The sequence below is a fragment of the Geotrypetes seraphini genome, chromosome 5 (assembly GCF_902459505.1).
Source record: "Geotrypetes seraphini chromosome 5, aGeoSer1.1, whole genome shotgun sequence".
In the NCBI taxonomy this organism is placed as follows: domain Eukaryota; kingdom Metazoa; phylum Chordata; class Amphibia; order Gymnophiona; family Dermophiidae; genus Geotrypetes; species Geotrypetes seraphini.
The window spans coordinates 169,108,176-169,122,107 of NC_047088.1; the positions used below are offsets into that span (position 1 = coordinate 169,108,176).

General features: G+C 45.0%; 1 protein-coding gene across 2 annotated transcripts in view; it reads right to left on the reverse strand.

Annotated features, from left to right (window-relative positions):
- CPS1 (carbamoyl-phosphate synthase 1) overlaps window positions 1-13,932 on the reverse strand; it is a 189,317-nt gene that overhangs the window by 102,991 nt on the left and 72,394 nt on the right. For both annotated transcript variants that reach the window (XM_033947173.1, XM_033947172.1), the window contains exons 16-17: window positions 11,477-11,605; window positions 3,556-3,700 (exon numbers count right to left, since the gene is read on the reverse strand). In XM_033947173.1, coding sequence (XP_033803064.1) covers window positions 3,556-3,700; window positions 11,477-11,605 — 274 coding nt within the window. The remainder of the gene's footprint in view (window positions 1-3,555; window positions 3,701-11,476; window positions 11,606-13,932) is intronic.

Consider the following 13,932-nt stretch of genomic DNA (forward strand, 5'->3'; position numbering starts at 1 on the left):
ACAAACCACTAGAGGAAAAATGTGTCATACAGAGCAGTTAAATAGTATTTTGCTAAAATATGATAGGTTTTTCCTTATTTGTTTATGAAAGCTTTCCATGCTGTGAGCCATAAATTATAAATAAACAGGATTTTTTTTGTGTATGTGTTCATAAAAAGTGTTTCTATGGTAGAAATCATTTGCTCATAAATTATAGCCCTGTACCAAACAGTAAGAATGGAGGATCTATGTTACTACTGCTACTTATCACTTATATAGCACTGAAAGACGTACACAGCACTGTACATTTTGACATTTATAGACGGTCCCTGCTCAGAAGAGCTTACAATCTAAATTGGATAGGCGGACATGGCATTTAGGGTTGGGGATGCAGAACCCAAGGTGAGAGGAGTTAGGAGTCAAAAGAACTCTCAAAAAGGTGGGCTTTTAACTGGGCCTTGAACACTGCCTGAGATGGAGCCCGCCATAGGGATTCGGGCAGCTTGTTCCAAGCATATGGTACAGCAAGGCAGAAGGGACAGAGTCTGGAGTTGGAAGCTGAAGAGAAGGGCACAGATAGGAGGGATTTACCAGCTGAGCGGAGCTCAAGGTTGGAGATAAGTGAAGAGAGATAGTGAGGGGCAGATGAGTAAATGCATTTGATTGTCAGTAAGAGGAGTTTGAATTGTATTCAGAAACGGATGGGAAGCCAATGTTGAAGCCTTTCAGTATGAGAAAGTTTATAATTTCCTAGTTAATCAGTGTTCATTTTCTGAATCTTCAGAAATATGCTACTGGAAATGTCCCAGTGGCTCAGTTCATCTTTACACATTAGCCCTTGGGTTGAGTGAAGGGGCAAGGTTGCCAGAAGCAATGTGAGTTGAGGGGTGCCTTGGGCAACCCCAGCATTGCCCATGTAGTAGGTCTAAGTCTCGAAAAAGAAGAGCCAGCAGGGATTCCCAAGCCCCACTGGTTGAAGACCTGGAAAAGCTGTGGCTTTCCATGCCATGATGTCTTAGATGCCACTGCTGTCTGTTTTGAACTTCTCTCTGGTTGTTGACTGCATTGTCTACTATGCAGTTGATGGTAAATGTAAAAGAGAGAACATGAGGAGAAGTTGAAGGGGGAAGAAAATTCATGCAGTTGAGTGTGGAAGAAGAGAGCATCAGGATGAGTGAGGGAGACAGAGTTCAAGGAGACATGCTTGGGGAATGAAAGTGGGGAGTGAAAACACATGAGGTATATGAGTGAGTGAGACAGCACAAGGGGGTGACTGTAGTGGAAGGAGTAAAAACATGAAAGTAAGCATATTAAAAGATGAGTGAGTAGGAGAGTTGGGGATGGTGTTGGGATGCAGAGCAGGAGGTAACTGAAAGAGCTTGTAGAGAAGTGCAGAGGTATGAGAAATTGGGAGAGAATATGGGGTTACAGGAGAGATCATGAAGGAAGATGGAAATAAGAATACAGGAATGTGAGTTGAGAGGGGGGAATCTGACCTTCTAACCCTATGCCAATCTTGGAGGTCAGGGTAGACAAATCTTGTGTGCACCTCAATCCCACTACCTGTAATCACTTCAGAAACTGGTGAGGGCCACCATTAACAATATTTGACCAGGGTGCTATTTATCATAAAAGTTGTCCTCAATCCTTGAATGGGGTGTGAAAGCAAATGAGGTATGTGAGTGAGGGAGACAGAGCATGGGGATGACTGTGGTGTAAGGAGTAAAAACACGAAAGAGAGCATATTAAGAGATGAATGAGTAGGAGAGTTGAGCGTGGTGTTGAGATGCAGAGCATGAAGGGGAGTGAGGAAGTAGCTGAAAGAGCTTGTAGGGAAGTACTGGGTCATGAGAAATCGGGAGAGAATATGGGGTTACAGTAGAGATCATGAAGTTAAGGATGATTGAAAAGGGTGCAAGAGAATAAGTTTCTAGAACTCATTGAATAATGCTCTCAAATTATTGAGGTTTTTTTTGTGTCCAGAAAACATTTGGGGCTTTTTCTTGTAGTGTCTTTTTTCACTAGTTTAAAAGCGATGGCGGATGTAATACTGTGGGGTTGGGTGTAATGTGTGGAAATGTCACTCTGGCTTGTCTCTTGCCTAACTTGGCCCCCACTACCCATAGAATGAGCCCAAAGCTCATATTCAGAATCAGATGCATAGTGTGTTATGAAGGAAGATGGAAATAAGAACGCAGGTATGTGAGCTGGAGGGAGGGAGAATCTGATCTTCTAACGCTATGCAATCTTGGAGGCCAGGGTAGATAAATCTTGTGTGCACCTCAACCCCAATAATCCACTTCAGAGACTGGTGGGGGGCACCATCAACAATTTTTGATCAGGGTGCCATTTATCATAAAAGTTGTCCTCAATCCTTGAATGGGGTCTTCTGTTTCGCACTTCAGCCAGGGTTATGGATGCTGCGGAAGCAACATTCACATCACCAAGGCAGGATGTGGTGCCATGGCTATTGCTTGAGAGTGACACTTGGCAGCTAGATTCAGCTCCCATGTTTACAGGTTTCAGGAAGGAGCGTCAGTACATGGTTCTTGGCCAATAACTTCACTGGGGGGAAAATTAGGCGAGAAGAGTGTATAAAATAGGGGAAAACTCCCTGTGTACTTATAAATACAAGGCTCCTTTTACTATGCCGCGTTAGGGCAATAATGCGTGGAATAGCGTGCGCTAAATTGCCCCGCGTGCTAGACGTTAATGCCAGCATTGAGCTGACATTAGTTCTAGCTGCGTAGCGCGGGGTTAGCACACGTTAATCTGCTGTGTGCGCTAAAAACACTAACACAGCGTAGTAAAAGGAGCCCAAAGTGTCATAGTGCCAGATCCTAGCCATGATTCCAAATGAGCTGGAAATACAAAAGAGGAGATTGAGGGATAAAAATATATACAGTGGTGCCTCACACAACGAACTTAATCCGTTCCAGGAGCAAGTTTGTTATGTGAAACGTTCGTTGTGTGAAACGCGTTTTCCCATAAGAATACATGTAAAACAAAATAATTCGTTCTGCAGCCCTACATTTCCCTCCCTCCACCTCACCTTATATGCAGAGTTTGCCAGCTTTCTTTTTCACCCAGCCGCACACTTTCAAAAAGCTGTGCACGCGCAGCTGCTGAAGTTGATCAATGTTCTCCTCTCCTGCAACTTCCAGTTTCCGGTTGCGTCAGAGGAGAAGATTGAACAACAGAGCATGCGCGCATGTGCTGCTCTTTGAAAGTGTGTGGCTGGCTGAAAAAGAAAGCCGGAAAACTCGGCATCTAAGGTAAGGTGGAGGGAGATGATGGAACACTGCATTCAGACAGGAGGGTGCTGCTGTTCCCGGCTCACATTAGGAAGCGGCGAGAGTAGTTCCGCCCCCCCCCCGGGCCCCTCGGGCGACTTCGTTGTGTGAAACGAAGTTCGTTATAGGGAGCAAGACAAAAAGTTCGTTATGCGCAGCGTTCGCTGTGCGAGGCGTCCGTTATGCGAGGCACCACTGTATATTGACAAACAGGATTTCTCCATTATCCTAAGTGTTCCTGACCTTGGACATTCTAGTGTATGATAACAGAAGTTTGTCTTACCAGTATGGACTCCCATAGCATCAACATTTTCCATGTTGCAGACGGTGACACAGTTATCAGCTGCATCTCTCACTACTTCATACTCAATCTCTTTCCAGCCCACCACTGACCTCTCTACAAGAATTTGATTGGTCATCGCAAATGCCTAAGGATGAGAGGGGTTGGACAGAATGGAAGAAAGAGAAAACAAAGAGATGCCACACTTAAATATAAACCATTGCATCTTAAAAGAGAAATGATGCCGCTTTGAAGTTTTCTTGAGGGTTTTGTAGGTGTTTAAAATTCATTCCACAAGTGAGCCAGAAAAAATTCTCAACACTTGCCATGATGAAGGCAAATTTCAAAGGATGCGCCTGGTCACATTAACAATGATTAATGCAACTGTGTTCTTCCATTTGAAAATTGAACCCCCCCTACTCCAGTCTAATGCAGCAAAATTTAAGTTTTTTTCATGACCTGTGTACTTGGAAGCTAAGTTAAAAAGGAGTGGCGCTTGAAAGGGAGTTATTGCTGGAAAAAGAAATTTATGCTGGCACAGACTATGCACTTGCAGGAAAGCAGGTGCAAAGCCGCAGGTGTCCGATAGAACAGAATTTTCAAAGGGAAACTTCATGGAGCACTTCCCTTTGAAAATAAGGTTGCAGTTCCAAATGTTCAAAGGTTTTAGCAAACATGCATAAAGTTAAAGTGCATATATGAGTGCACATATTTTTTTAGTCCATTAATTCCTGAAATTGAGAATTTCAATATAATTTGTTTGCTGATGACATCAAAATCCTTGTACATTCTAAGAAGGATTCTCTAAAGGGCTTGAGTTGTGTTAACCCTTGTCTGGCAACATTGGCCACAAGATTTAAAAGGCATAAAGAAAATCCTGAAAAGTCCACATGTATCTAGTTTAGCTGGAAAAGCAGGGCTTTGTTAATCCATCCCACTTCAGTTGATTCTCCCTTGAATATTCATGCAAACAGTAGCATACCAAGGGGGGGGGATGGGGGTGGTCCACCCCAGAGCAGACCATAAGGGGGTACTCCCAGGGTCGGTGTTGGCATCATGGTCCGGAAACTTCCCCTTCTGGCAGCAGCAGCCTCAGCCTTTACAACTCACTGCTCTGCCGGTGTTGGGCCTTCCTTTATGCTAGGTCCTGCCTTCATGGAAGCAGGAAGTAGGTGGGACTGGCAGAGCAGTGAGTTGTGAAGGCTTCTGACAATGAGAGAAAGAGAGATAGCCATGGGGGGAGGGTTAGAGAAATGCTGCACCATGTACCTAATTGGAGGGAAGGAGGTGTAAGGAATGGGAGGGAGGAAGGGATAAGGAATGGAAGGGAGAGGAGAGAGTGATGCTAGACCATGGGGAAGGGAGGGAAAGGAAAGAGAGGAAATGCCAGAGCATGGAAGGGGAGGGAGAGATGGAAGGAGAGGAGAGAGATGCCAGGGCATGGATGGAGGGAAGAGAAGGAAACTGAGATGCTAGATCATCGGGAAGGAAGGGAGGGAGGGAAAGAAAGGGAAGGAGATGCCAGAGTTTGGAGGGAGAGGGAAAGATGGAAAGAGAGGAGAGAAATCCCAGGGCATGGGTAGAGGGAAGCAGATGCCAGACCATGGGGTGAGTTGGGGTGGGAAGGAGGGAAGGAAAGGAGAAGAGAGAGATGCCAGAGCATGGGGAAGAGGGAGAGGAGACAGAAAGAGAAATGGAAGGAATAGAGGACGGATGTTGGATGAAATGGTGAATGAAGAGAAGACAAGGAAAGCAAAATCCAGAAATGACAAACAGTAGGAAAAGGTTTTTGGTGGGGTTTTTTGTGTTGTTTTTTTTTTTCTTTAGAATAGAGATTTAAAGTGAGAATGAGGATGGAGCTTGCAGGAATGGGGCAGAGAAATGAAAAGAACTCGCGGGGATGGGACAGGAAAATGAGTTCCTGCGGGGACAGGGAAAAATTTGCCCCCGTGTCATTCTCTATTTTAAGATAAAGTAGTATTGTAGCTGTATTGATAAACATTTATAAATAGAAAATTGAAATAAGATAATCTTTTTTATTGGACTAATTTTAATACATTTTTTACTAACTTTTGGAGATCAAAATCCCCTTACTCAGTCAGTGGCATACCAAGAGGGCTGAGGGTGTTGCTAAAAATATTTTTTTATATGGGAGAGTTTGTTAAAAAATGATCGACCCCAGGTGTCACAGACCCTAGGTATGCCACTGCATGCAGGACTCCAAAGTCTGGGGTTTATGCTTGGATGAAGCTGGCCTTTGAAAAACAGATTTCTAATGTTGTGCAATCTTGTTTTCCTAGTCTGTGACTGATAAGGAGAGCTAAAATGCTATTTGATCAGGATGATGTGGTCACCATGGGCCATGCAGTCATTACAAATCGGTTGGACTATGGTGACAGATGGTATATAGGGCTTCCAAAAAACAACTTACTGCTGCACCTGTAGTTGATACATAATGCAGCTGCTAGGCTATTAATGAGAAAGAAACTTTTTGATCACATTACCCCATGTGCTGCAAATGTTATATTGATTAGAAGACAAAAGAAAAATTAGTTTTCAGTTGTTGGGTCTGGTCTTTTCTTGCAGGTGCTGAAATCCAATAAACCCCTTTATCTGGAAGACTTGCTACTTTCCTTATGCCACACTGAGATCTCTGCAATCTTCACAGCAAGCACTATTAATTATATCCTCGCAGTTTCAAATGCCATTTACTCAACTGAAAGCTTTCACTAATATAGGTCCATATTTATGGATTTCCCTACCTTTATCTGTACATTTGCAGGTTAATTACTTGAGGTTCTATAAATTGGCAAAACTGGGGCTATCTCTGTTACATACTAGACTTCAATAAATTGATTGTAGACAATCCCTGGATGATTCTGACCCTGTATTTAATCTGGGAAATTAGGGGTGGGTTTTATGCTTGTATATTTTTGGTTAGGTTGTTTTAGGCTTGTTGTTATATGTGAAATTTTTTTATTACTATTATGCACCATGTTTTGTGACCAGGGCAGGATTAATTCGTTGAGGGCCCCTGCCCCGCCCCACCCTACCATGCGCCCAGGCGTAAACAGGAAGCTGCGTCAGAGGGAAGCTTTGGGCAAGCAACACCGCTTGCACAATTACAGTTCCTGTTGCCTTTCTTACCCGCATTGATTGCTTGTATTACTTTCCGTCGATGGGGGGGGGCTGCGTTGCCGATTGGGGCGGGGCCCGCGTTGCCGATCGATGCTGGAGGGGCCCATTGCCGTTTGGAAAAAACGATGTTGATTCCCTCCTTCATCGGGCCCTCCCTGACCATTTCGGGCCTTAAGCATATGCCTGCTTGGCCTATTGGTTAATCCTGCCCTGTTTGTGACTAAAAGGCATTATCTGATCTAATTAAATACTTTGCGCATGCATTAAAATGAAGCCACTTTAGTGAGCAATGCAAGCAATAAAAAACCTGAGCACAAATGCATAAAGGTCCAGATTCTGGAAACTGCCTAAATCAGTGGCATCTACAAAAATGGACACCAGCCATCATACTTAGGCACTGTTAACGGAATCACGGCTAACGATGCCTATGGAAAAAATTTAGACATCTGCAGCGTAGTCCAGTGTTTCGCTTGCCTACTTTGCAGGCATCTATGTTCTTTAGTGAATTGCGCCTAACAGCGCCTAAGTCCTGCTCCGCCCCCTAACTATGCCCACTTAGGCATAAGGTGCCATTAGGCATCCTGTTGTAGACTCATTACCGGCACCTACACTGTAGACGCCTGCTGGCACCTATTTTTTTTTAAGAAGGTTTTAATCAGTTTTAAATGATGTGGTCAATTACCAAGCCAATTAAAACAAGTTAAGCAGTGGTAGGACACCTACTGCTGCCTAACGTACGGTGCCGATTGTAGAATATGGCTCAAAAAGCACAATGTGCACATATTCAAAGATATTAGGCATTGTAGGTGAACCTTCAGCCTTGTGGCCCTCTCAATTAACTTTCAAGCCCCTAGTCCCCCTGCTGAGCCTGATAATTAAACTCTACATTATCATAGGCTAACACCAGCATTCACCAGAGGAAGGGCTAGATTCACAAAGCAAACCGATCGTGTACTGATCGGTTTGCGAGCCCTTTGCGACCCGATTTCCCTCCGACCCGATTCACTAACCTGCGTAGCAATCCCATCCCGATCTGTGCATGCAAATGAGGGGAATCAGCATGCAAAGCAGGAAGGACGCGATTCACTACCCTTTTTTTCTGACACACCGACTGGTTGGCCGATCAAGAATAAGCAACTGGTGAGGACCAGTCGCTTGTGTAAAAAACTGCTCTGTCATTGGTGAGGCTCCACTCGGAGTACTGCTTGCCCTGGGTCTCCTGCTCTCTCTGCCTCCCCTGACTCTCCTGCTCTCTGCCGCGACCTGCTCTCTGTCTGCCTCGACTCTCTCTGGCTCCCCCGACTCTCCTGCTCTCTGCCTGCCCCGACTCTCTCTGGCTCCCCCGACTTTCCTGCTCTTTGCTGCCCTTCCCCACAGTGCAAGCCCGTGGTTTTAAAGCATGGCTTCACTGCAGGAAAGGGCAGCAGAGAGCAGGAGAGTCAAAAATTACTCACCCCCCAGCCTAGCCCACCCTGGCCCGACCCGACACCCCCCGTACCTAAAAGTTGGGAGCAGCAGAGGTGCTCAGTCCCTCCTGCTCCATAGGCCTCCAGCAGTGGGAACAGGAGGAACTGCAAAGTCCTCCTGCTCCTTCTCCGACCTGCCTGATGTGAATGCAGGCCTTAGGCCAAGCCACCATTGCATCATGTGATGCACAGGGAGGAGCCTAAGGCCCTGATTGGCTCAGGTGGCTCAGGATCCTCCCCCTTTGGGAGGGGCCTGAGGCGCCTGTGCCAATCAGGGACTTCCTTAGGGCTGAGCCTAAGGAAGTCCCTGATTGGCTATTGCTTTCGCCAATCAGGGATTTCCTTAAGCTCAGCACTAAGGAAGTCCCTGATTGGCTCAGATGCCTCAGGCCCCTCCCAAGGAGGGAGGAGCCTGAGAAGCCTATGCCAATCAGGGCCTTAGGCTCCTCCCTGTGCATCACATGATGCAATGGGGCACATTGCATAAAATGGATCTCAATGCAAATTATAAGTGTTAGTGGTAAATAACTTCCTAACAAATAGAGGTCTCCTGTCTACTTAAACCATGCTGTGTGAGCTGTCCACCGATATTCAGTGCCACTAAACTGGGTATCTGCACTGACCACCCCAACACATTTCAGGCAGTGCTGGGGCAGCCTGAGGCAGAATTGAGACAGAACCAGAAGATATGCAAGCACCAGTGATATTCAATGCAGGTGCCTGCATATCTAACCAGATAGGACAGTATTAACAACAGACTTATATTTGCTAGGTTAACTATTATTATTATTATTATTATTATGTTCTTATATCCCGCCATACCCAAAGAGTTCTAGGCGGTTTACATCCATTACATTAGGATCCGGTCTGAACCCGGATTTACAAAAATTTTGTCGGAATTGCAGGTAGCGTGGAAGGAAGCAAAGTAGTTTTAGCACAGGTTTATCGTAGTTGGGTGAGAAGATAAAATGGAGGGTGTGGGAAACCAGAGGAGGGGGGGGGAGAGGGAGGTGGGGGTGGGGGGGTTGGAGTGTATGCGGGGGGTGAGGATTAAGGGTCTTGTTCGCGGAAGAGGTGTGTTTTGAGAAGTTTTCTGAAGTCTAGGTAGGTCGGGGCCTCTAGCATCATTTGGGCTAGCCAAGGGTTCAGCTTGGCCGCCTGGAAGGCGAAGGTTTTGTCGATGAATCTTTTGAGCTGGCATGATTTTATGGAGGGGAAGGTAAACAACTGGATTCTGCGGGATTTCTTGTTGGTGCAATACATGTTGAAATGTGGGGAGAGGTATTTTGGTGAGAGACCAAATACTGTCTTGTAACAGATGCAGGCGAACTTGAAGAGGACTCGGGATTCGAAGGGTAGCCAGTGCAGTTGGTGGTAGAAGGGGGTGATGTGTTCCCATTTGTTCAGGCCGAAAATTAGGCGGACAGCTGTGTTTTGAATCAGTTTTAGTCTTCTGGTGATTTTCTTTGTGGAGCTTAGGTAGATGATATTGCAATAATCCAGTATGCTGAGGATAGAGGATTGAACTAATAGTCGGAATGCAGTGTCATCGAAGTATTTCTTTATGGTACGGAGTTTCCAGAGTGCTGAAAGGCCTTTCTTGACAGTGAGGTCTGTGTGATTTTCTAGGGATAGATGTTTGTCAAGCGTGACTCCTAGTATTTTTAATGTTTGTTCGAGTGGGAAAACCAATCCTTTCACCTGGATTGTGGTGTCTTTGATTTTGTCTTTGGGGGTGGCTAGAAAGAATTTTGTTTTGTCTGGGTTGAGCTTTAGTTTGAAGGAGAGCATCCAGAGTTCTATCTGGCTGAGTATGCTAGTTATGTAGTTGAGAAGATCCTGGGATAGACTGGTTAGAGGGATGACAATTGTGATGTCATCTGCATAGATGAAGAATTTGAGCTTAAGTTTGTGAAGGAGGTTACTGAGGGAGGCGAGGTAGATATTGAATAGGGTGGGGGATAAGGGGGAGCCTTGTGGTACACCGCAGGAGTTCACCCAGCTGTAGGAGAAGTTGTCATTTTTGTGTACCCTGTAGGATCTGTTTCGTAGGAACCCTTGGAACCAGCTGAGTACCCGGTCGGAGATTCCAATGTGGGCCAGGCATTCCAGGAGAATAGTGTGGTCAACTAGGTCAAACGCACTGCTTAGATCAAATTGTAAGATCAGGGCGCTGGAGCCCCGACTGAAGAGTATGTGCAGGTGGTCTAGTAAGGAGGCGATGATGGTCTCTGTGCTGTGGTCCGTGCGGAAGCCCGATTGATTGTCGCTTAGGATATTAAATTTTTCCAGGTATGCGGAGAGTTCTGCTTTTACTGCCCCTTCCGCGATTTTGGTGAATAGTGGTATGTTAGCTATTGGTCTGTAATTGGAAGGTGCGTTGGAAGAGTCCTTTATGCTTTTTATGATTGGGGTTATTAAGATATGTCCTTGTTCTGGAGGGAAGTTTCCTGCGGATAGTAGGGAGTTGACCCATAGTAGCATGTTAGCTTTGAAGTAGATCGGAGCCGTTTTCATCACATTTGGGGGGCAAGTATCTAGTTTGCAGAAGGATTTGGTGTATTTGTTGTAATATTTGTTGAAGGTTTTCCAGTCGATTGTGGTAAGTTGGTTCCAGTTTAGGTCGGATCTAGACCCTTGGTCTGGTTTAGCTATGTCGATGTCAGGGAGGATGGGAAAGAGCTCCAGGGGATTGGTCTTGGTGGGTAGTGCTGATCTTAGTTTTAGGATCTTGGAGTTGAAGAAATCCGCTAGGGTGTTGGCGGTTAGTGTTGAATCTTCCTGGTTGTTAGTGAGTGTTTCAATGTTGTAAAGGTTATTGACGAGTTTGAAGAGGTTGCTGCTGTTGGATGTGATGTTTCCAATTAAGTGTGAGCACAGAATATCAGCTGGCACCCTATAATTTCCAGGGTACTCAATACCTCTGCTCAGACGTGGCCCTACACTGAATGTCTAGGTGTAATTTAGACAACAGCAGCCAGTGCTGCCTGCTAAAGATTGACCAGATAGTATTTTAGGAGAAACAGAAAAGTTACTAATGGCGCTTTCAAGGATTTTTCCCTAAATGCAAATTAAAATAATCCAAGTTACTTAAAATGATTATTTCTGAAAAGTGACTTTGTGCTCAATGTCAGAATAATTTCAGCCTAATTCAGTAATTCAAGTTACTTGGTTTCACTTCCCCTCATTTTTATAAATAAGATCCCATTAATTCAGTAAACACAATTTTTTTTAAAACCCTGGTTTCTGCAACCTAGAAGAATGGCTTAAACTGTACCCTTAACAGATAAGATCACTAGTGCCTTTAGCTAAAAGATTACCTTTGCAGCAAGATCTATCAACTTTTCTTTGTCAGGACATAGGCCTGATCCAAGTCCACCCAAAGCATAGGCTGAGCGAATCATGACAGGATAGCCAATCTTGTCTGCTGCTTGCAAAGCGTCATCTACCTATAAACAGATAAAAACCCGTCTCATATTTAAAAAGTGCAATTTTACAAGTATCTGTATTTTACATGTGAATACTGACCGGTCTGAAATTCACTCTATTATGGTAACAGAAGCCTGGGATTATGTTATATTGCATTCTTTATATCATTTTATTTCTCAATGCAGTTTGGGGACTGGCTGAATTTAAAATACAGTGGTGCCTCGCATAAAGAACGCCTCGCACAGCGAACGCTGCACACAACGAACTTCATGTCATGATTCATACAACGAACTTCGTTTCACACAACGAAGTCGCCCGAGCTTCCACGATCGCTGCCGATGTATTGCATCCTTCCGCGCAGGCACTGCAGGCAGTCGTTAGTCACTGCGCTTAACGCGTTTCACATAACGAACTTTTCGCATAACAAACTTGCTCCTGGAACGAATTAAGTTCGTTGTGTGAGGCACCACTGTACTATTTCAGAAATCAATTGATTGCAGAACATTTGTGGTGGATGGGCATCAAGGTAATCGAACCATGAAGACCTCACTAGGGCTGGTAGCTGTTAATATCCTTACAAAGCTTGGTGGTATCACATGGGGGTAGGAGGGAGAAGAAGAGGACTTTTATACTCATCTACGGTAATCTGAATAGCAGAGAATTATTTATTTATTTATTTATTCAATTTTTTAGCCCGTCCTCCCAAAAGAGCCCAGAACGGGTTAAAGAGGAAGACAACAAGTGGAGCATCATCCAATACGTATTCAAATTAGTTGAGTAGCCTAGTGGTTAAAGCACCAGACAGACAACAAGGAAAATGCATTGCTGCTCCTTGTGCAAGTCACTTAACCATCCATTGCCTCTGACTGAAACTTAGATTGTGAGCCCCCTCCCCCAAGGGACAGGGAAATACGTTGTAACAGTGCGAGCAGGTGTTGGGTCTGGGCCAGTACACAGTTAGACATGAGTACAAAAGGTAAAGGAAACTTCTTTATTAACTCAAAGGAAAGGAAAATCCTGCACCCTGTTTCTTCAAAGGGGCTGGCATACACGGAACAGTCTGTTGTTCAGAAAATTGTGAGGGGAGACCGTAGCTGACAGGACCCATAATATGAACCATGGCTAGTGACTGCCATGCCCCACACTTCAGTTTCAACAGTTTTCCTCAGTCAGGCAACAGGGTCTGGCTCTAGCCAGACTTCAGAATAGGGTTACCAGACATGTCCGAATTTACCCAGACATGTCCGAGCATCCGGACAGCTTTTCAAAACCCATCCCTTTGGGTTTTGGAAAGCTTCCAGCTTGGGACCGCGTCGGGAGTGCATCCGCGCATGTGCGGATGTAACACGGTGATGTCACGCGCATGTGTGTGATGGCAATGTCATCACGTCACACCTGCGCATGAGCAGATGCTCTCCCTACATGGCTCTGAGCACGAGAACAGGTTGAGGGGGTGGGGCTGGGGGACGAGGCTGAGACAGAATGGGGTGGGCCTGGGGGCAGAGTCATGGGTCCAGATTTTACAATAGTAAAATCTGGTAACCCTACCTCAGAACAAATTCACAGGTGTTCAGCAACAAAAAGAAGATTGGCTTACCACAGCCAAGCTGAGTATCTAAGGGTTGTAGTCAAGGTGCATACGATAATCACCTCTTCCTCCTTTTCCCTGGGCTTTCCTGACCTAGCTCTGGCCCTGGCCTTTTGAACTTCTTGATTCCTGTCTCCCTGTCTTTCTCCTCCCGTGTCATGTCCCCTTAAGGAAGAGCTACCTATATCATGATAGCTCTGACAATGTGAGGGAGTGTCCAGCAGGGGGAGTAGTAGCATCTTGTAGACTCCCTCACATACTTGGTGCATCTGAATGTGACACCGTGAGCTACTACTGACAAAGGTATGATCTATACACTTCTCCCTCCGTATTCGCGGTTTCAGCAATTGCGGTTTCGATTATTCACGGTTTTTAGCTTGCTGGCTCCTCTCTCCAAATTACATCAGCTTTCATAGAGAAATCGCTGCTTCCAAGCATTTACAGAGAAAATCACTTATTCCCAGCACTTTCTTCACCGTGTTTTGCCTCTCCTTCAGGAACAGGCCAGGTCTCCCACCATGTTATTCGTGGTTTCACCATATTCACAATGGTTTTTAATAGAAAACAGCGAATAACATATGAAAAAGTTATTTACGGTTTTTCTGTATTTGCAGTTCTGTTAATCCCCTATCACAGCGAATATGGAGGGAGAAGTGTATCTAAATAAGTAAATTAAATGACTAGCATTTGGGTTACGTCCAGTTACGTCCTTAGTCATGTGAACCAAAATAAATGGACTAAGAATAGTTGTGATAAGAG